The 24,806-nt window shown below is 29.2% G+C and overlaps 1 protein-coding gene and 1 pseudogene across 1 annotated transcript; one reads left to right on the top strand and one right to left on the bottom strand.

Moving 5' to 3' along the window:
• Nucleotides 1-322: 322 nt before the first annotated feature.
• On the bottom strand, nt 323-23,119 carry LOC149886650 (uncharacterized). The gene is made up of 4 exons (XM_090090728.1): nt 23,022-23,119; nt 21,769-22,029; nt 16,995-18,305; nt 323-3,857 (listed from the first exon to the last, which is right to left on the bottom strand). The coding sequence occupies exons 2-4, from the start codon at nt 22,016-22,018 to the stop codon at nt 1,696-1,698; spliced, it is 3,723 nt and encodes a 1,240-aa protein (XP_089946854.1). The 5' UTR covers nt 22,019-22,029; nt 23,022-23,119; the 3' UTR covers nt 323-1,695.
• On the top strand, nt 7,652-10,235 carry LOC149886651 (uncharacterized; annotated as a pseudogene).
• Nucleotides 23,120-24,806: the final 1,687 nt, after the last annotated feature.

Below are 24,806 nucleotides of genomic sequence, written 5' to 3'. Positions count from 1 at the left end.
AAAAGCATGGCGTCATATTATTACTTATATTCTCATATTTAATTTATTAATAAACACCTCATCATATTATTGACCTATAGCTCGTATTTCTGAATAACACAACCTATTATCAGCTGTTTCTGAGAGCCAATAAAACGACTTCTTATTTAGAAATACATTTCAATAGAGAACAGAGTATTTAAAATATCAAAGATCCTCTCTCCAAAAACTACTTTTTGCAAATTTTCTACATCTCTCACCTCAATTTAAGAGTTATATCTAAGCGTTGTTTGTTATATAAATACCTTGTAACTCAAGACAGTTTTTCAAAAAAAGGTCAGTCTTTCCTAACACTTCAAGTTGAAAGAGTTCTACATTTCTAAACACTTTTTAAGTGTTATTTAATAGATTCTTATAAAGTAAACCTTGAAAATTAGCATTGAGTATTAAGTGAATAAGCATCATCCTACAGTAAATCCAAGACTTGTATGATCTCTACATCACTAAACGTTAGTAAGAGTGATATTGATAAGATTCCTTTAAAGTAAAATACTCGCTAACCTGTACTGAGTAATAAATGCATAAGCATGCTATTCTCCTAAAACCTGCCTTTCCAAAACAAATACATTTCTAAAATTTTTTTCAGGGTTAACGAATTGTTAATTGCCATGTAAGCACATTGCAAGCCTGCATTGTGTATTTATTGCATAAACATGCTTTTATCTTAAAACATTTTTTCGCATAATAAATACATCTCTAAAAACATTTTCAGCGTTTGTTTGATTTGTTGTTTGTCATAAATGCACCATACAATCCATTATTGCAAAAGTATTGTATTAGCATGCCTTTACCCAAAAAGTTCTCTTTGCATTATTAATACATTTCTAAACAAATTTTCAGCATTATCGAATTGTTATTTCTCAAGTAAGCATATTGCAATCCCGAATTAGGTATTTATTGTATCTGCATTCTATTCTCCTAAAACGTCTTTTCGCATAACTTCAAGATTTCTAAACACATTTTCACCGTTATCATATTGATAATTATTATAAAGGCAACTCGAAATCCGGTATTGTATAATTATAGCATTAGCATGCTTTTTGCATAACTCATACATTTATAACCACTTTTTCAGCTTTATAAAATTGTTATTTGCCTTCTAAGCACATTGCAATCCAGTATTGCGTATTTATTGCATCGGCAAACTTTTCCCGTAAAAACTCATTTCGAATAACTTCTTCATTTCTAAACACATTATCAGCCTTATCAAACTGTTGTTTATGTTATATGCACCTTGTAATCCAGTATTCTGTTTTTATTGTATCAGCATGCTTTTCCCCTAAATCTTCTTTCTTTACACTTCCACTTTTCGAAGCACTTTTTCAGCGTTGTCGAATTGTTGTTTTTAATATAAGCACATTGCAACCCTCTATTGTGTATTTATTTATCAGCATGTTTTTCTCCTAAAACATCTTTTTGCATAACTTCTACATTTCATAAAAACTTCTCAGCATTACTAAATCGTCGTTTGTCAAAAAAGCACCTTGCAATCCAGAATAGCGTTTTAATTGAATCAGCATGCTTTTCACCAAAAACCTCTTTTTGCATAACTTCTAAAACTCTAAACATCTCTTCAGCGTTATTGAATTGTTTCTTATTATACAGGCACATTGCAATCCAGAATTGTGTATTTATTGTATCGACATGCTTTTCTCCTTAAACTTCTTTTTGCTTAACTTCTACTTTTCTAAACACATCTTCAACGATATTGAATTGTTGTTTGTCATATAAGCACCTGGCAATCCAGTGTTGTGTATTTATTGTATCAGTATGCTTTTCTCCTAAAACTTCTTTTCGCCTAACTTCTTCTTTTCTAAACATATCTTCAGCGATATCGATTTGTTGTTTATTATATAAGCACATTGCAATCCAGAATTGTGTATTTATTGTAATGACATGCTTTTCTCCTAAAACTTCTTTTCGCTTAACTTCTACTTTTCTAAACACATCTTCAGCGATATCGAATTGTTGTTTTTCATATAAGCACATTGCAATGGAGTATTGTGTATTTATTGTCTCAGTATGCTTTTCTCCTAAAACTTCTTTTTGCTTAACTACTACTTTTCTAAACACATCTTCAGCGATATCGAATTGTTCTTTTTCATATAAGCACATTGCAATCCAGAATTGTGTATTTATTGTATCGATATGCTTTTCTCCTAAAACTTCTTTTTGCTTAAATTCTACTTTTCTAAACACATCTTCAGCGATATCGATTTGTTGTTTCTTATATAAGCACCTTGCAATCCAGTATTGTGTAGTTATTGTATCGAAATGCTTTTCTCCTAAAACTTCTTTTCGCTTAACTTCTACTTTTCTAAACACATCTTCAGCGATATCGAATTGTTGTTTTTCATATAAGCACATTGCAATGGAGTATTGTGTATTTATTGTCTCAGTATGCTTTTCTCCTAAAACTTCTTTTTCCATAACTTCTACTTTTCTAAACACATCTTCAGCGTTATTGAATTGTTTCTTATTATACAGGCACATTGCAATCCAGATTTGTGTATTTATTGTAATGACATGCTTTTCCCCTAAAACTTCTTTTTGTTTAAATTCTACTTTTCTAAACACATCTTCAGCGATATCGAGTTGTTGTATATCATATAAGCACCTTGCAATCCAGAATTGTGTATTTATTGTAATGACATGCTTTTCTCCTAAAACTTCTTTTTGTTTAACTTCTACTTTTCTGAACACACCTTCAGCGATATCGAATTGTTGTTTGTCATATAAGCACCTGGCAATCCAGGATTGTGTATTTATTGTATCAACATGCTTTTCTCCTAAAACTTCTTTTCGCTTAACTTCTACTTTTCTAAACACATCTTCAGCGTTATTGAATTGTTTCTTATTATACAGGCACATTGCAATCCAGATTTGTGTATTTATTGTAATGACATGCTTTTCCCCTAAAACTTCTTTTTGTTTAAATTCTACTTTTCTAAACACATCTTCAGCGATATCGAGTTGTTGTATATCATATAAGCACCTTGCAATCCAGAATTGTGTATTTATTGTAATGACATGCTTTTCTCCTAAAACTTCTTTTTGTTTAACTTCTACTTTTCTGAACACACCTTCAGCGATATCGAATTGTTGTTTGTCATATAAGCACCTGGCAATCCAGGATTGTGTATTTATTGTATCAACATGCTTTTCTCCTAAAACTTCTTTTTGCTTAAATTCTACTTTTCTTAATACTGTTTCAGCGTTTTGAATTTGTTGTTTTTCATATAAGCACCTTGCAATCCAGTATTTTGTAGTTATTGTGTCAGCATGCTTTTTTCCTATTACTTTTTTTCTAATAACTTCTACATTCCTTAGCACTTTTTCTGCGTTATCGAACTGTCTTTTTTCATATAAGCATTTTGCAATCCAGTAATGTGTATTTATTGTAACGGCATGCTTTTCGCCTAAAACTTCTGTTTGCATAACTTCTATTTTGCGAAAAACCTTTTCAGCCTTATCTATTTGTTGATTTTCATATAACTTTTTTGCAATATTGAATTTTTCAGCAATCCTATTTATATTCTTTCGCTCTTTATTAAATACCGATGATGTTCTGGAGTTTGTATTGAAGCTATTATTTACTGAAGTTTTATATTTAATGTATTTTATGAACTTTTTTTTACATCCTGCTTCTATTAGTTGGTCTGTAAAGTATTTCTGTTTTATTAGTTGATCAGCTTTAGTTTTATCTTCTGACATTTTGCTCCATCTTTTTGAGTTTTCAATTAGAGTTTTCAAAGTATTATTTATAGGAACCTGTGCCTCATAGAAGGATTCGATGAAAAGCCCGTGATCTTTTTGTTCTATTAAGGAAAGAATGGAGTAGTTTATTTTTTCATCCTCCTAGATTTATAGTTACTTTTATTTCTAATTTATTTGTTTTTAATGTGAAATAATATTCATGTATGAAATTGAGACTTCTCCACCAATATTTGAACTTCACCTAAAAAGTTCTTTTTTTTAAGGAAATTTCTTTTCAGTTTCATTAATTTTTGAAAAGATTTGAATGTGTTTTTGAAATGACTATTTAGTGATTTAGAAAAGAAAAAGACTAAATTAGAAATAATTTAGCAATGAGTCAAAGAATCTCTTTGCTAAATACAAAGTTGAACAAAAACCAAAACGGAGCAATGAAGTAGTTTCAAAAATAACGATAGTTTTTTGTAACTTAACTCCCTTCACTTACCTCAAAGATCCCATTCGACACTTGATATAGATTTTACTTTAAGCAGCAAAACAGATTATTAATTGCTAAATTGTATGTTATCAAAGAGTGTTTCAAAAATGTCAGTTTTGGATAAAACTGCAAACTTTTTTTACACAACCTCTACAAGTATAATAACCAATTTTAAAAATCGATTCTCTAATGAGTTTGCATTTAATAGTGAGTTATCAGCGACGTTTTGTTTTCATGTTACAAATAAGTTAATACTTTTTCTAAGGTGAATTATTACACTAGATGATAAAGAACTTTTACGGAGAGGTTTTTTATCCCTACTTAAATGGAAATGTAACTGCATCCTTTTGTTGGTAACTTCATCTTTGTTTTCTTACAAAATCAAGAAAATCATATGTAACGATCAAGAAACAATCAAACCATCAAATCAAACAATCAAAAATTTTGCTATTGCATTATAAATAATAATAATAATAATAATAATAATAATAATAATAATAATAATAATAATAATAATAATAATAATAATAATAATAATAATAATAATATAAATAATAATAATAATAATAATAATAATAATAATAATAATAATAATAATAATAATAATAATAATAATAATAATAATAATAATAATAATAATAATAATAATAATAATAATAATAATAATGATAATAATAATGATAATAATAATGATAATAATATTAACAATAATAATAATAATAATAATAATAATAATAATAATAATAATAATAATAATAATAATAATAATAATAATAATAACAATAATAATAATAATAATAATAATAATAATAATAATAATAATAAAAATAATAATAATAATAATGATAATAATAATGATAATAATATTAACAATAATAATAATAATAATAATAATAATAATAATAATAATAATAATAATAATAATAATAATAATAATAATAATAATAATAATAATAATAATAATGATAATAATAATGATAATAATATTAACAATAATAATAATAATAATAATAATAATAATAATAATAATAATAATAATAATAATAATAATAATAATAATAATAATAATAATAATAATAATAATAATAATAATAATAATAATAATAATGATAATAATAATGATAATAATAATGATAATAATATTAACAATAATAATAATAATAATAATAATAATAATAATAATAATAATAATAATAATAATAATAATAATAATAATAATAATAATAATAATAATAATAATAATAATGATAATAATAATGATAATAATAATGATAATAATATTAACAATAATAATAATAATAATAATAATAATAATAATAATAATAATAATAATAATAATAATAATAATAATAATAATAATAATAATAATAATAATTATAATAATAATAATAATAGTAATAATAATAAAAATATTACTATTAATGATAATTACAGCAATTGTAGCAATAATAATAATGATAATGACAATAATAGCACTAATAATAATAACAATATTAATAGTAATACTAACACCAATAAAAATAATACCTATAATAATAACAACAACATAAAAAACATAACAATAGATGAAGATGATTATTGTTTATCTTTTTAAGTCCTTAACTATCTCTTAAGTGATCATAATCTGAAAGTGGAAGCCAATTACAAAAGGAGAAGATTATGTTTAAAATATTTGTTTGTATGTGTTTGATTGTATCCTAGTAAATCATTTATCGATAAACTTCTTTACAATTTACACTTTCTTTAAATTCTTTTCCTAACACTTCAAGTTGATAAATATATTCTTAGGATTGTCGATAAAACATGTTACTTTGACGCTTTTGTTTTCTTTCTTCCACCAGACTTATTACTATTATTATAATTATAATTATGATTTTAGAGACAGAATATGCAGCATTTTAAGAGCATGATTTCATAAAAAACATTTTCCATGGTTTTGGGAGACTTTTTGGTTTTTATAATAAAACTTTAATCTGTTAGAATATTTTATTATGCTGCTATTTTCGTAGCATCAAACATCAGCTAAACATCATCCGAGTGAAATTATATAAGAACATGAAAATTCGATACACTCAATATTTGCTTGTTAAAAATGAACTTTGAAGATCTGACAATTTTATTTGTTTTGACTTAAAATATTATTAAAGCAAGTGTCAACATTTTAACGAGAGAATTTGTTAATTGGTTTGAAATCATCATGATAAATATATTCTTAGGATTGCCGGTAAAACATATTACTTAAGCGCTTTTGTTTCCTTTCTTACACCAGACATTTAAAGAAAAAGAAATGTTCACATCGCTTTAGTTTAACCAATAGCTTTGGTATTTTTTTAAAATACAACATAGACACAGCTCAAAGATTGAGTTTAAGGCGTTCAAGTTATGATATATTTTCACTCAGACTTTATATAGGTGCTGTTTTCGTTTATTATAATAAACATGGCACTTATTAAACGTCTTTTTAAAAGAGCTCATTAAAAAAATTGTTTCTTTATTTGGAAAAAAACCGCCAAGTCGCCCCGTTTATTAACACATAGAAGCCTTGTGCCGTCTAACGAGCTCTTTATTAATACAAATAAGTTTCGAAGGTTTAAAGAACTAAAGAACATACTACTTTGTGTTGGAAAAAATAAATTATGAAATAAACTAAATTTTGTACTCAAGAAATTTAAAAAACGTTTTAGCAATAAACATCATTTTTTAAATTAAAAGAATTTTACATATGAAAGTAAATTTATGTGATTGTGATGAGTTTACTAAAACCTTGTTACTTAAAAGATAATAACTGTAATCTTGTATTATTAAAGATAATGAAGTTGTTTGACAACATCTAAGTAGTATTTTTTGTGGACTTTCTTTTCATGTGCTTTTTATAGAGTTTTGTGCATGGGATACCTTAATATGGAGGAATGCATACAAAGGCAAAAAAATGACTATTTATGAGACTCCAAGCTTTGAATCCAATATAGATTCTCTGGGAAAGACACCGAAAATGATATGTGTAGCGTTTAAAGTTAGCGAAAGCTGTCCAAACGATCGCGAATTTATTCGGATGTTGACAATATGCCTTTGAATGTTACATATCGCCCAGAACAATCAATGGCTATGGTACAGCTTCTGCTTTACAGGGTTCATGGCACTCAGAGAAAACCTGGAAAACCAGGGAAAAGTTTTTAAATTATGAAAAATCAGGGAATACCTGGAAAATTTAGGGAACTTTTTTTGAAAATCTTTAAAATCAGGGAAAACTCAGGGAATGTTTTTTAGTTTTGTATATAACTTGAAGTTATTTTGCAATATAAAAATTTTGAGTTTTTTATTTTTATTGAAAGTTGCTCACTACAGTGGTTTTATAACTTTTATAAAAAATAATAACCATGCCTTTAGATAAATATTTAATTTAATATGATAATATAAGATATGACTTCAAAAAAGACCTATATTCAAGAAGATTGGTTACAACACCATATTTATAAAGATTGGTTAGTTCCTGACGCTTATGCAAAAACTAAAGCTCATTACAAAAGATGTAAAAAATCGTTTGAATTGTCTAATATGGGTATTCAGGCTTTTAAAAGTCATGCCTGGAGGTATTTATATAAACTTTTTTAATGTGAGAGTGAAAATTAAAAAGAAATAATGTTTGATTAGTTCTTGATTTTATATTATAATCTCAGTTATTAATAGATTGTAATCAACCTTGTGGTTGCTGTTATTGTTTATACATTACTATTTCAAGTTTTGCAAGTTAAACTGACTGTGACAAAAATGATAGCATTAAAATGTGACACATTTTTGAAAGCTAAATGTTTAATCTTCAATTATGTTATTTTAGGTAAAAAGCATCAATCTGCTGCAAAGCCTGTTAGCTGTTTCTTTGTTAATGGAAAAGAGTTGCAAGCTGAGTCACTTAGATGTGAAGAAAAAATACAACATTTTCCACCAAAAAATAAATAACTATTGATTCCTCAATTAAATCACCCTTATCAACTAACGCTGAGATCAAATGGGCACTGAAATCTGCAATGAGCTGGTACTCTAATAATTCATGTGCAAATTTAAACAGCACTTTTAAAAAGATGTTTCCTGACAGCAAGGTAGCAGAAGATTTCACCATGAGTTGCTCAAAAGTATCATACATTGTTAACCATGGACTAGCGCCATACTTCAAGACACTCTTAGAAGAAGAAATCACAAAATCAGATTGTTACATCATATCTTTTGATGAGAGTTTGAATGACATAACCCAAACATGTCAGATGGACCTACTCATTCGATATTGGGATGTCAATGACAAAGTCAAAATACGATATTGGATATCAGCTTTTCTTGGTCATTCTACAGCTTCTGACCTTCTTATTCATTTCAACGAAAACTTATTGAGATTTGATTCAAGTAAAATGTTTCAAGTTTCCATGGATGGACCCTCTACAAATTGGAAATTTCTCAATGATCTAAATAAACACAGAAAGAACAACGAGATGCAACAGCTTATAAATACTGGAAGTTGCTCCTTGCATGTAATTCATGGTACCTTTAAAGCAGCTATTGAACCAACCACATGCAATATTAAAGAAACTCTGAAAGGGTGTTGGCAAATTCTTCATGACAGCCCGGCTAGGCGTCAAAATTATGAAACAGTCACAGATGCAAAAAAATACCCTCTTTTCTTTTGTGCAACAAGGTGGGTTGAAAGCAAATCTATTGCAGATCGTGGCATTGAAATCTGGCCTAATATATGGAAGTGAATTGAATTTTGGTAAATGTTACCATCTTCAGAGCAACCCAAATCAAAAAGCTTTTTAATTGTTAAAAAAGCTGTTAAAGACAAACTTATTCTTTTAAAATTTGAAGTTTTCAGCTTTGTTGCCAGCACATTAGAGCCATATTTATTGGCATACCAAACTGACAAGCCAATGATTCCATTCATGTATAGTGACTTAGAAAGGCTGTTGCTATCCATACTGAGGTTGTTTGTGAAACGCAAAGTTATTGATAATTGGTCTATACCAAAAGTTGACTCATAAAAAAGAGAACCTACTTAAGGGAAATCAAATCAAACAAGGATTTGCAGCTGAAACAAGATTAGCTTCTTTACAAAAGAAAGATATAATAACAATTACTGATATTCAAAGTTTCCAAAAAGATTGCACTAACATATATGTATGATTATTTGAAAAGTTCATGGAGAGAACTCTATTAGTGTCTATAATTGTACGCAATTCTCAGGTTTTTAACCCTAATGCATTGATAGCAATGACTCCAGAAAACGCTGAAAAGAAGTACAAATCTTTATTGAACCACTTGATTAGCTTAAAATATCTTTCACCAGTCTTTACTGATAAAGCTGTAAATCAATTTACCAATATCTTAGAGAATCAAGGGTTTATCAAAACAGTTTTCATGAATTCAATGGAGATAGAATTTAGATGACTTCTATTTTAAAAAGTGCAATCTAAGTAAATATAATGAGTTGGCATCAACTGTAAAAGTACTTTTGACACTAAGCCATGGACAAGCTTCAGTTGAGAGAGATTTTAGTATAAATGCCGTAATACTTGAACAAAATTTGAATGAAAAATCAATAACTGCAAGACGTTTAGTTAAAGATCATATGCTATCAAATAATCTCCAGCCACATGATATTGAAATTACAAACAAAATGATAATCAATGTAAGATCATCCCATGAAAGATATAGAAGCTACCTAAGTTCAATAACATACACTAATAAAAAAGAAGCAAGTCAATTGGCAAGGAAAGTTGTTAGCAATCAAATAAAAGATGTTGAAACAAGACGAGATCAACTGAAGAAGACCAGTGAAATGTTGCAGTTTGGTTTTGTAAAATTTGTTGAGGAAGCTGAAGAGAAGCAAGATCTAGGGTTAATTTCTAAAGCTAATGCTATGAAACGAAAAGCAAATAAGAAAAACGAAGAAATTAAGAAATTAGAGCTAGCACTTGGTATCTTAGAGCAAAAGAGAAAGTTGCTAAAATAACTTTATATAGAATGGTTCTCATATAAACTTTATATATTGTTAAAACACATTACTCTGTTCGAAATATCTTTAAAAAAAACTTCTTCATTTTATTTTTTAAATAAAAGAATAATAAAAGGAATAAGGTTTAATTATCAATAAATTGCATGGAAAGATAATATGATAAATATTTATTGAACTTTTATGGTTTTTGTTTCCTTATTAAACCACATTTTATTACTTAAAAACCTTCCTTTAACAGATTGCTATCAATTAAAAAAGAAGTATTTATATCCTTAAAAAGTTTTGATAAAAATATTAGGGCAGCATGGGGATTCAGTTGCGAAAGTATTATATCCTTCAATATTAACAAGGAAAATTATATACTTTTCGCCTCCCGAACTCAGGGAAAAAGTACTTGAAATTGGGTAAATATCAGGGAATATTCAGGGAAAACTCAGGGAAAATGGATTTCTAAAACTGCCATGAACCCTGCTTTAGCTAAAGTACCAGAGTACCTAGCTTTAACAAAAGTGCCAGAAAAGAAAATACTTACAAAAATTACACAAAAAAAAGTCCGTAACTGAAGAATCAAGGTTATTAAACGGTTATAAAAAAAAACTAAATAACTGTTAAAAAATTGCATTAGTCGAGATTAGCTAACAAGAATGACGCCATGCTTTTAATGTAAGCTAAACGCATGGCGTCATATTATTACTTATATTCTCATATTTAATTTATTAATAAACACCTCATCATATAATTGACCTATAGCTCGTATTTCTGAATAACACAACCTATTATCAGCTGTTTCTGAGAGCCAATAAAATGTCTTGTTATTTAGAAATACATTTCAATAGACAACAGAGTATATAAAATATCAAAATCCTCTCTCTAAAAATCACTTTTTGCAAATTTTCTATATCTCTTACCGCAATTTAAGAGTTATATCTAAGCGTTGTTTGTTATATAAATACCTTGTAACTCAAGACAGTTTTTCAAAAAAAGGTCAGTCTTTCCTAACACTTCAAGTTGAAAGAGTTCTACATTTCTAAACACTTTTTAAGTGATATTTAATAGATTCTTATTAAGTAAGAACCTTGAAAATTAGCATTTAATATTAAGTGAATAAGCATCATCCTACAGTAAATCCCAGACTTGTATGATCTCTACATCACTAAACGTTTATAAGAATTATATTGATAAGATTCCTTTAAAGTAAAATACTCGCTAACCTGTACTGAGTAATAAATGCATAAGCATGCTATTCTCCTAAAAACTGCCTTTCCAAAACAAATACATTTCTAAAATTTTTTTCAGGGTTAACGAATTGTTAATTGCCATGTAAGCACATTGAAAGCCTGTATTGCGTATTTCTTGCATAAACATGCCTTTATCTTAAAACATTTTTTCGCATAATAAATACATCTCTAAAAACATTTTCAGCGTTTGTTTGATTTGTTGTTTGTCATAAATGCACCAAACAATCCATTATTGCAAAAGTATTGTATTAGCATGCCTTTACCCAAAAAGTTCTCTTTGCATTATTAATACATTTCTAAACAAATTTTCAGCATTATCGAATTGTTATTTCTCAAGTAAGCATATTGCAATCCCGAATTAGGTATTTATTGTATCTGCATTCTATTCTCCTAAAACGTCTTTTCGCATAACTTCAAGATTTCTAAACACATTTTCACCGTTATCATATTGATAATTATTATAAAGGCAACTCGAAATCCGGTATTGTATAATTATAGCATTAGCATGCTTTTTGCATAACTCCTACATTTATAACCACTTTTTCAGCTTTATAAAATTGTTATTTGCCTTCTAAGCACATTGCAATCCAGTATTGCGTATTTATTGCATCGGCAAACTTTACCCGTAAAAACTCATTTCGAATAACTTCTTCATTTCTAAACACATTATCAGTTTTATCAAACTGTTGTTTATGTTATATGCACCGTGTAATCCAGTATTTTGTTTTTATTGTATCAGCATGCTTTTCCCCTAAATCTTCTTTTTTTACACTTCCACTTTTCGAAGCACTTTTTCAGCGTTGTCGAATTGTTGTTTTTAATATTAGCCCATTGCAACCCTCTATTGTGTATTTATTTATCAGCATGTTTTCCTTCTAAAACATATTTTAGCATAACTTCTATATTTCATAACAATTTCTCAGCAATGTTAAATCGTCGTTTGTCAAAAAAGCACCTTGCAATCCAGAATAGTGTTTTAATTGTATCAGCATGCTTTTCTCCTAAAACTTCTTTTTGCTTAACTTCTACTTTTCTAAACACATCTTCAGCAATATCGAATTGTTGTTTGTCATATAAGCACCTTGCAATCCAGAATTGTGTATTTATTGTATCAGCATGCTTTTCTCCTAAAACTTCAATTAGCTTAACTTCTACTTTTCTAAACACATCTTCAGCGATATCGAATTGTTGTTTGTGATATAAGCACCTTGCAATCCAGTATTGTGTAGTTATTGTATCAGCATGCTTTTCTCCTAACACTTCTTTTTGCTTAACTTCTACTTTTCTAAACACATCTTCAGCGATATCGAATTGTTTCTTATTATACAGGCACATTGCAATCCAGTAGTGTGTAGTTATTGTATCAGTATGCTTTTCTCCTAAAACTTTTTTTCGCTTAACTTCTACTTTTACAAACACATCCTCAGCGATATCGTATTGTTGTTTGTCATATAAGCACCATGCAATCCGGTATTGTGTATTTATTGTATCAGCATGCTTTTCTCCTAACACTTCTTTTTGCTTAACTTCCACTTTTCTAAACACTTCTTCAGCGATATCGAATTGTTTCTTATTATACAGGCACTTTGCAATCCAGTATTGTATAATTATTGTATCAGCATGCTTTTCTCCTAACACCCCTTTTTGCTTAACTTCTACTTTTCTAAACACATCTTCAGCAATATCGAATTGTTGTTTGTGATATAAGCACCTTGCAATCCAGAATTGTGTATTTATTGTATCAGCATGCTTTTCTCCTAACACTTCTTTTTGCTTAACTTCCACTTTTCTAAACACTTCTTCAGCGATATCGAATTGTTTCTTATTATACAGGCACTTTGCAATCCAGTATTGTATAGTTATAGTATCAGCATGCTTTTCTCCTAACACCCCTTTTTGCTTAACTTCTACTTTTCTAAACACATCTTCAGCAATATCGAATTGTTGTTTGTGATATAAGCACCTTGCAATCCAGAATTGTGTATTTATTGTATCAGCATGCTTTTCTCCTAACACTTCTTTTCGCTTAACTTCTACTTTTCTAAACACTTCTTCAGCGATATCGAATTGTTCCTTATCAAACAGACACATTGCAATCCAGTATTGTATAGTTATTGAATCAGCATGCTTTTCTCCTAAAACTTCTTTCTGCTTAACTTCTACTTTCCTAAACACATCTTCAGCAATATCGAATTGTTGTTTGTGATATAAGCACGTTGCAATCCAGAATTGTGTATTTATTGTATCAGCATGCTTTTCTCCTAAAACATCAATTCGCTTAACTTCTACTTTTCTAAACACATCTTCAGCGATATCGAATTGTTTCTTATTATACAGGCACATTGCAATCCAGTATTGTGTAGTTATTGTATCAGTATGCTTTTCTCCTAAAACTTCTTTTCGCTTAACTTCTACTTTTACAAACACATCTTCAGCGATATCGTATTGTTGTTTGTCATATAAGCACCATGCAATCCGGTATTGTGTATTTATTGTGTCAGCATGCTTTTCTCCTAACATTTCTTTTTGCTTAACTTCTACTTTTCTAAATACATTTTCAGCTATATCGAATTGTTTCTTATTAAACAGACACATTGCAATCCAGTATTGTGTATTTATTGCATAAGCATGCTTTTCTCCTAAAACTTCTTTTTGCTTAACTTCTACTTTTCTAAACACATCTTCAGCAATATCGAATTGTTTCTTATTAAACAGACACATTGCAATCCAGGATTGTGTAGTTATTGTATCAGCATGCTTTTCTCCTAAAACTTCTTTTTGCTTAACTTCCACTTTTCTAAACACATCTTCTGTGATATCGAACTGTTTCTTATTAAACAGACACATTGCAATCCAGGATTGTGTAGTTATTGTATCAGCATGCTTTTCTCCTAAAACTTCATTTTGCTTAACTTCTACTTTTCTAAACATATCTTCAGTGATATCGAACTGTTTCTTATTATATAGACACATTGCAATCCAGTATTGTGTAGTTATTGTATCAGCATGCTTTTCTCCTAACACTTCTTTTCGCTTAACTTCCACTTTTCTAAACACATCTTCAGCGATATCGAATTGTTGTTTGTCATATAAGCTTCTTGCAATCCAGTATTGTGTATTTATTGTATCGACATGCTTTTCTCCTACAACCTCTTTTTGCAGAACTTCTGCTTTTCTAAACAGTTTTTCTGCGATATCTAATTGTTTTTTGTCATATAAGCACCTTGCAATCCAGTAATGTGTATTTATTGTAACGGCATGCTTTTCGCCAAAAACTTCTCTTTGCATAGCTTCTATTTTGCGATATACCTTTTCAGCTTTATCTATTTGTTGGTTTTCATACAACTTTTTTGCAATATTGTTTTTTTCAGCAATCGTATTTATATTCTTTCGCTCTTTATTAAAAACCGATGATGTTCTGGCGTTTGTGTTTAAGCTTTTATTTACTGAAGTTTTATATTTAAAGTATTTTATGAGCTTTTTGTTACATCCTGCTTCTATTAGTTGGTCTGTAAAGTATTTCTTTTTTATTAGTTGATCAGCGTTAGTTGTATCTTCTGCCATCTTGCTCCATCTTTTTGAGTTTTCAATTAGAGTTTTCAAAGTATTATTTATAGGAACCTGTGCCTCAAAGAAGGATTCGATGAAAAGCCCGTTATCTTTGTGTTCTTTTAAGGAAAGAATGGGGTAGTTTATTTTATCATCCTCTTAGATTTATAGTACTTTTATTTCTAATTTATTTACTTTTAAAGTGAAATAATGTTCATGTATGAAACTAGGACATCTACACTAATATTTGAACTTCACCTAAATTGTTGTTTTTTTAAGGAAATTTCTTTTCAGTTTCTTTAATTTTTGAAAAGATTTGAATGTGTTTTTGAAATGACTATTTAGTGATTTAGAAAAGAAAAAGACTAAATTTGAAATAATTTAGCAATGAGTCAAAGAATCTCTTTGCTAAATACATAGTTGAATAAAAACCAAAATGGAGCAATGAAGTAGTTTCAAAAATAACGATAGTTTTTTGTAACTTAACTCCCTTCACTTACCTCAAAGATCCCATTCGACAATTGACATTGATTTTACTTTAAGCTGCAAAACAGATTATTAATTGCTAAATTGTATGTTATCAAAGAGTGTTTCAAAAATGTCAGTTTTGGATAACACTCCATACTTTTTTTTTACACTACCTCTTTAAGTATAGTAACCATTTTTAAAAATCGATTTTCTAATGAATTTGCATTTAACAGTGAGTTATCAGCGACATTTTGTTTTCATATTACAAATAAGTTAATACTTTTTCTAAGGTGAATTATTACACTAGATGATAAAGAGCTTTTACGGAGAGGTTTTTATCCCTACTTAAATGGAAATGATTGAAGTCGATAGCATATCTGGAGTATTCAGATAACGAAAAGTTAAATTAAAAAATGTTCTTTCGATAGATGTAACTTTAATGTAAATATTCTTTTAGTACTCGAGTAATTTCAGCACTATGCGTGGTCAAGGTTGATCATAATGAAAAGTTGATCAAACACTGCTTTAGAGATCTAGATTGCCTTATCATTTTAAGGCAGAAGTAAATATTAAAGGCCTTCTGTTTTTGACAAAAAGATTTTAAAAACCTGTTTCAGCGCAAATATAATCATTTACGATGAATTGGAGTATAAAGGATTATATTATTAAGTTGAATAAACACAATGGCTTTATGCATTTAAAATGCTGCTTTTTGGTGGCTTATTTTTCAATAAGTAGATTGCAATCTATTATTTTGAAATTTATATATCTGTTACGTTAAGCAACTTTGTTTCATTTAAGAAATAGAGAACGTCAATGCATGAGGCTGAAAAATGAGATTGGAACTCCTACAAAAGCAAAATGATAAATTTGTTGTGCAAGAAAGGAATGAATGGTATAAACAAACGTTACACATTCAACTTAGATTGACCAATACAGCTGTAATCAAAGCTTTTACTTATTATTAAATTCTACGCGAATACCAGTTATCCGCCTTGTCGAAATAAAAAATACCCTCAAGTTATTTTACAATCGAACTGTACAAGCACTCTTTTTAAAAAGAGAGTATTAACAATCCGAGTCTTTGTATCATTCCTCAACAAATCTTTATAACAATGCTTTTAATATTTCTCGTAAAAATGAATAGATTTTGATAGATATCTCTGATATGTAAATTATTTCAATTAATTACTCAAAAATTTTGTTATTATTTTCACTGTTCAATATCTTTCAGTAAAAAAAAAATAAAATAATGCAAGTCTGATTTGTTATGCAAAAGGTGTGTTCTAGAAATAAAGAAACTTTACTAATATACTTTGATGATTTTCATTTTCATAATATTATTATTGATTTTTTCTTCTGAGAAAAGACTTTAACTGATATAGATTAGTTTATATTAAATGTAATAGTTGATTAAGTTTTTTTAGAAGTAGCGGAGGAAATATATACAAACCGATGCTCTAAAGATAAAAATATGTTTTAATACTAAAGAAAGAAGTTTTCTTACCCCAGAGGTCTCTTAGCCAAAAATCTTGTTTGTGTAATGGTTCCTTAAGATCGCAAATTAAATTCAAAAAGCTTTTCTCGTTGCGGTGCACAAAACCGCTAACGAATGGCAAGCAGTAGCGTAATCTTTTGTTTTCAATAATTTCATGACAATTAACATTGAATAATACATGAACAGAGGCGCAAAACTTCATTAAAACCAAATGAACAAACTCATATTTTTGACTTATGATAGATTTTTTTATGAAGCCTAGCGGTTCAAAACCATTTTCATCTAGAACCAAGCCAAGCTCACTTTGCGAAACGTTCACTTTTCCTTTACCCAACAACGCAAACGCTACTTCGCAGACTTTTAATATATGCTGCTGATATGTTCGCATTTGATGAAGTAATGCTTCTTTCGTATTGCAGTTTTGTTGCACAAAGTGCAGAAAAATCAGTGCGTGTAGCTCGGTCATAGTTTTAACGGACTCAATTTTTAAAGTGAGCAGCATTGAACAAACTGCTTTCAAGTAAATTGAGACAGAAAGCACAGCCTCCTCATTACGAGAGTATGTGTAAAGTTTTTCCATGTCACTTTTTAAAGAGTTACTCTCCAACAAACCATCTAAGAAACTCTTTGTTCCACTTATGTTAAAACCCATAATTTGCATGCTAGCCGCATCTTTGAAATCTTTGATTGTGCTCCAGTATCTCATTGCAGCAGAGACATTTCCACTTATAACACATTTATATATTTCTGAACTAAAAACATCTTCAAGCGCTGCTATTATAGGAATGGAGTTTGATGTTTTGCGATTAATTAATTGTTCTATGTAAACGAACTCATCTAATCCATCTATAATAAACATCGTGGCATTAAACGAAGAAACTTCGTATCCTTTCAGAATATTCTTGTAAAATTTCTTTATCAGTTGTTTCATGTTTGAAACATTTTGCAGTTTGTTTAACTTATTGAATTCGAAATAAAAAACAAAGTTTAAATCTTTCCAATGTAATCCGTTTGACCATTGATGAAGGCAGTTTTGCAGAAAGTTTGTTTTCCCGATTCCTTTAGGTCCTGAAATCAAAATCAAACGTGAGCTTCTATCGAATACCTCCTCGTGTTTTATTTCTTTGTATATGGTTTGTTTATGACAAAAGTACTCCCATTCGTTAAAGTCATCAGTAACCATCTTAATATCTGCATCTTCTACTGAAGCTAACTTTAAATTATTAACGAGAGGGTTTAGATCGTTTCTATGGCTCTGTTTATATCGATGTGTTGTCCCGTAAGTGTTTTGATAATATGCTTTTAGCTGGTCACTTGCATCTAAACAAGAAATATGTGAAGTGACAGGACTTAAGCAAATGAACTGCGTAAGTTTTCTTTTCCTCGATAAATAGATAAACTTGATATAACCTTAAGTCTGTGAATAAACAGTTCTTACGCAATTTAACAAGTGTTTAACACTTTCAACGAAAAAAGTGACATAAATTTTAGTCATTATTGGCAAATTAGAAAACAGTTCATAGCTTTTTTCGACCGTCATTTATTTTTTATTGTTGAGGGTCTGATTGATTGACAATGCCAAAAATGCTAGTCTAATTCGTTAGAGTATTGTTATGATTAGAGGAATAGAAATTGTGCGAAAAATCATTTGTTAATTGAAGGTCACTGGAATGAACTAGCTTAGTTTATCAATCACATCAGAGAAAAGGAATTAGAAGAAGAGGAGAAAAGAGAAATATAGAAGATATGAAGAATGCAGAAAGAAAATGGTAGCAGATGGCACATGTAAACCTTTAACAGAAGATAAATATATTGGTGTATTTCTTGAAATCTATAACTGTCTTTTAGATGATTGTAATTTATAGGTGGAACCCAATTGTAAGAGCCCATAGTGGCGAATCTTGCAAATCTTAATAAGATTTCTTTAAAAGAATCTTTGTAAGATCAGCAAATCTTGGAAGACGTGCAACAAAACTAGCAAGACCTTGTTAAGATTTGTAAGATTTCGTTCAATTTCTTATTATGATTTATAAGAGATGGAAGATGTTATGAGATTAAAAAGGTTGGGTGAAATACGTACTAATTAGTCCATAAAATATCCTATGAATATTACAAGATCTTAAGATCTTATAATATTCAAAGGATATTTTTCCAAAACTTTTAAGATCAAACGGAGTTGATCAAACTGTAAATTATTTGCACCCATATTTTCTTTTTTAGATTTAATATTAATAAACAAGAAAAATATTTTAATTTAACTTAATTCAAAATTTATTTATATTCAAAAGTAATAAGAGTTATTGATAAATAATAAAACAGTGCTATCAAACTAAAAAATATTAACAATGTGCGTAAGTTTGTGTGCCTGTGTGCGTGTGCTTGTGCGTGTGCGTGTGCGTGTGCGTGTGCGTGTGTGTGTGTGTGTGTGTGTGTGTGTATACTAAACAAAATTAATGTATACAGCATATTTCTTGAGGTATATCAACTGTTTCAACAGCCTGTTTGTCAAAGATCTTTGCATTGGCTTCTTTAAATTTTTCTATTATCACACAAAACTCCTCAGGGTAACTTTCTCTGGCCTTTTTGCTAGAATACGTTCTTTTTGGATTGATTTTGTACAACTTTAAGTTTTCTGTACCTAGAAAGTATGCTACTAATTTAATATCATATTTTGAGAGCTCATTACCAACAATTGTGCATAACAGCCTCATGAATATTATGATTAAACAACTCATAAAGAGAGTATTTCAAAGTGATGCAAGTAAGCAGAAGAAAAAGACTTTAAAACATGAAGCTGTTAAGAAAATTAGGATTAAATCATCACTTGCTTCATTCGCTCAACATTGTCACTTATTGCAATCTCAAGAAGCCTTGGTAAAAAAATTCTGATGGACCAAATGTAAATAGAGATATTTCGATGTCAGCAGTTACAAAGCACTGCTGGCAAAGAAATACCGTTATTTACACTTCGACCATCATAAGGAGCTATGTGTGTTCAATTGCTAGCCTTAGTACAAGTACAAAAAGAGTTTGTAGAGAAAAATTATAGACGAAATGGCAGATAACTTGGCAATGAGAGAGCAAACAAATCCAAGGGATATAGCGACTGCATCTGCAACCAATTCGAACTCTCTACTAGAACTAGAGATTGGAAAAATTGAAAAAATCAATTCTACCAAAACGGACCTGTTTCTTAAAATGGTTTGCTTCAATATTCTCGTACAATTTCACAAGATGAATCTGAAATTGCATTTCCTTTGCATTCACAAACTAGAACTCCTTTAAATGGTACATACAGAGGATACTGGTTATGCTAGAATAAAAGATAGCAGGCATTTATCAACTGAATCTGAGAAAGAACAACACTACAAAGTGATATTATTTATTACCAATGCTGTCTGGCCTTAATTGTCGATTTAACTCAGTATGACATATCAGCACCCTATTTGAATTCCAATTGAAATCCAATTCACTGAGTTTTGAAGACTATTCCTCTGCTGCCGATCTGTTTTGTAAAAGATACTCCATACATATTTCAAGGGAATTGTTTGAAGATCTTATCTTTCTGAAGCAATTATATCCCAAAAACTTCCTATTAGCATGCAAGCCTCACTATTAGTTTCAGAAGATACTTAAACTTCGATTCCTCTTAATCTTCCCAAACGTCTGTGTTGAATTGCGCATATTTTTTATATTACCTGTGTCTGTGGCTACATCTGAACGGTCTTTCAGGGTGCTGAAGAAGGTTAAGAAACTTCACCCTTCAAGTATGTCACAGGATCGTTTGAATGGGCTGGTACTTATCAATATAAACTCCAATATTGCGAGTAGACTAAAATTTTCATCAATCTTTATCACAATTACCACGACCAAGGCCAGAGAAGCATTTCTGTAAATAAAATTGTCTCATTATTTGTTGTAATAAATGCAAGGAAATCATTTCTGTAATTAAGTTGATGTTTAATGATTGAAAATATCGTTTTTACTTTTTATCAATAATTTTATAGGTGAACGGATGTAAATATTTGGTATTTAAAAGGCATTAAAATGTTAAAGCGGCCTAGGGATTCACTGTGTGGGGTTGGTTTTAGAGATCAAACAATGTTAAATGCTTTTATAATGAGCCACATTGGAGTGCACCTTTGTTTTTAAAATGGAAGCATTCAGTTTAGATTATTATAAAGATATTACATGCAATAACATGATATTGCATACATTAAAACTCATTTAAAGAGTTTGATTAAAGAGGGAAGTTGGTTTCTTTACAACAAAATGGATTTCCTTGGTCAATTTAAGGTTTGGTTTAACAACATTTCGAACAAGGTAACTAGGAACATTTTTTTTTTAAGTAGAAACCGAAATGTTGAAAATCATCTTGAAGAAAAAAATGTCGTAATAGTTCAGTAATTTGCTTTTTCATCATACAATGAAGAAAAACGACAAAATAAGCTAGTGCAAAATAGAAAACGTCGCAAATTAGTATTTGGAAATATTTCACATAAAGATTTCTTGAATGAATAAAAAGCAAGTTCTACATAAAGCCTTTCCTTCAGACTTTAAAGTCGAAGTTTATTTTTGTAAATTTCTAGGATGACATAGAACAACTTTTTACATAAAAATGTTGCAGAACTTGTATTTAACATGCAGATGTCTATGATAACAATATTTCTTGGAGATATTACATTTTGAGACGAGATATTACATTTTGTCATGAAATACCAGCTAAGAAATTCTTTTACATGAAACATAAAAACCGCATTTAAAAAAGCAGAGCTACACTTACAAATCATTTGAATCTCATTCAAAATATCTTCTCTACCCATCAGCGTAAGAGACTTTTCGACTACGAACATAAAGTCAGAATGATTTCGTAAAACAAGCAATTTAAGTAGCTCATCCATTTTACTTTGATCGCTATGTTTATCGAGGTCGATATAATCAATAGCAGCTTCGGAAAATACCGCGTCACTTGCGAATCTTTTCCAGTCAGAAGCTATGTTATTAACCAAAATGCATTTTATTCTGGGATCCATGACGAATGCGCCTAAAAAAATGCAAGATTTGTTGCATTTACTTTTTTTAACACTCTATTCATTCATCTTTTAAAATCGGATTTTCAACTTTATATTTATACTGACACTTTTGAAGCCGTTTAGTAATATCGCACTATTGTTGAAACACACTTATTAAGAAACTCTTGCTGAAAAATTCTTACAATTTAGATGAGACAAGATGAAATCCTCAATAAATGATTCTTAGAAAAGAGATGAAGCGCAAGAAAAAACGAATCAAAACTGAGGATTTTGGATTTGAAAGAGGGTTTGGCGAGAAAATGAAAAATTAAGTAGAACTTAGACGTAAAGAAAACGGACTTCATTCAGATTCCACCGGTTCCTCCCCAATTAAAAAAAAAAAAGCCCTCCGTCTTTCGATTGAAAAAAACCATCTTTGTTGAACAATTGATGGAAAGCATTAAAAATGACTCCAACTAATGAGAAATAGTAGAAACGGTATTACAATGTTTATATTAATATATATTTGATATAATGGTTGTGGTACAAGCATAGAGGGAACGTAGAGGTAGCAATTGGCTCTCTAACCTTAACCTTGACAATACCCAATTGGATCATTTATATTGTTTTCTTTTTTACATTCATTTTTCAATTAAATTGTTTTCTTTTTACTTTCATTTTTCATTAAAATTGTTTTCTTTTAAACTCGGTACTTTACAATTACTAGGCTGGGTATTAAAGATGATTGAGTGCTGAGTGTAACTTTTTAAGCTGCAGATGTGAGGAAGAAAATGGATGAGTAGTTTGAGCTTTTTTAAAAAAAGGTTCGTATCTTTGGTTCTTTTTTTAAATCAGAACAGGTTTCATATATGCTAGACTAGTTTCTATAAAAAAAAAAGATAAAATGAAAGAGGATAAAAAAAAAATGAAGAAATTGAAGATTATTGTTGCATACAAGTTTAAGTTTCCCTATTTGAGATTAATTAGATTTTAAAGTTTTTTAAATAAAAAAATGCGTACTCACCGGTTCGCCGTTTTATTTTTGTTACGTACGGTTTAAAAGATTTCCCAACGTCCTCATAAGTTATCGCTACTTTAAATTACTCATCTAAGGTATGTGTAATAAATTTGCAAAGAGCAGTTAAAAGGATAACGCTTCTTTTGAAAATTTGATAAATAGGAACTAAAACTTCATTTAATAGATAAATTTATTCTATTATACTGGATACATTAAGTTACTAATCTGGACACATTAGGTCTGCATGCAACACAAGGTCAGAAATCATTATTCGTCATTAAATACCTTTCGCTAAATAAAAAATTATTAGCCTTAACATTAATTAAAGTTAAAAAAGTTTCGAGTTTTTTTGCGTTTTTGAAATAGCAATAAAATATCGAACTGATTTTAAATTTAGCGGAAAACTTTGAAAAAATAAATATTAAAAATCACCCTGCTGCTCAATAGCATACCACAACAAACAAATCCACAAACAGATGCACCTTAATAATTACAACTCAAAATCAGTAAGCTAATAATGCCAAAAGATGTTTATGGGTTAAAATCAAAAATTTAAAAATTAAATTTAAATGAAGAATATTGCTAAAAGTAACAACACATCTTAGTTTTAATGGAAAAAAAGCTCTGAAAATATGTATCAATTAGTAAAATTAGTAAAATGCTGATGCTCGATTGGACAGATACTCCATTGGACGTATACTTGTTTAGACGAATATCAATAAGTTAAAAAGTATCCGATGTTTTCTGAGTAAGTTTTTGGTATCTTTATTTTATTGGGGGAGAGCGGGGAGAATTGGGACACGAGTTTTTTTTTTTCAGGATAATTGAAATATCTTTTTTATTTGATGTATGAACTGAACTAAACTAGTCTTAACAAATAAAGCAATATTTGGGGCACCAAATGCATCCCCTAAGATTGACAGAATGTTTTAATAAAGTATATATTTTTTTAGTTTAAGAGGAAACCTGCTATTGGGGTAAAGTGGGAGAAGTGAGGGAGAAGTGGGAGAAGTGTGCGGGAGAAGCGGGACATTTGAGGGAGATGTTTTCTGAAACATGTGGAGTTTCTTTTTTTCTTTTATAAACTCTTGGCATGACCTGAAATTTAAAAGAAATTAGGTTTGATAAAAAAATATTTAAGGTTACTGTTATTACTATATCTATTACCAGACTACTATGAAATAACAACTTTATTTACATATGCTTTCAAATTATTGATGTAAAAAGAACTCTCAATTTGCTCCAAATAATAATGATGAATCAAATCAAATTTAACTTTAATAAAGATCTCTCTTTCTAAATCTAAAAGAAGTGGGACTGCGACTTTTTTCTTTGTCCCGCTTCACCCCTATGTAGGGAAGACAAAATAAAACTAAAATTACAGCCACACAGTTAAAGCTAAAATATAAACTTAATTACTAAATGTTAGATGATAAGTGCATTTCCCTATAAAATAAAAAGAAGTGCAATAACTGTCTAAAATAAATACATACACAAGTTACAAGGCTGTCATCAATAGTACTTTTTTGGGGTACTTTCAAAAAAAGGGGTTTTCACCGCGCGCAGGGACGAGAAACGATGTCTAATAAAAAGAGCACATGAAATCTATACGTTTATATTAAATAATAGTAACTTGGCGCTGCTGCGAAATAAAATTATAGGGGCGTCCCACTTCTCCCGCATCTCACTTCTCCCCACTCTCCCCTACTTTTAAAAATATATATATAAATATATAAAGCTAAATTAAAAGAAGTCATGCTTCGTATTAAAACATTAGTATAAAAGTAGTAT

The sequence above is a fragment of the Hydra viridissima genome, unplaced genomic scaffold, assembly GCF_058129835.1.
Source record: "Hydra viridissima isolate aposymbiotic clone 2 unplaced genomic scaffold, HvirCarnegie_v1 scaffold_6, whole genome shotgun sequence".
NCBI classification, from domain to species: domain Eukaryota; kingdom Metazoa; phylum Cnidaria; class Hydrozoa; order Anthoathecata; family Hydridae; genus Hydra; species Hydra viridissima.
This window is presented reverse-complemented; position numbering and strand designations above follow the sequence as displayed.

Bases quoted from the DNA above. Each gene is read 5' to 3' on its own strand.
- LOC149886650 (XM_090090728.1), bottom strand. From the start codon at position 22,018: ATGGATCCCAGAATAAAATGCATTTTGGTTAATAACATAGCTTCTGAC. The intron at 18,306-21,768 runs GTAAGTGTAGCT...TTTCTTGTTTAG, and splicing joins GAATGAGATTCAAATGATTT to ATGCAAGTGACCAGCTAAAA. The intron at 3,858-16,994 runs GTAAGAAAACTT...TTTCCTTAATAG, and splicing joins TTGGCTAAGAGACCTCTGGG to AACAAAAAGATCACGGGCTT.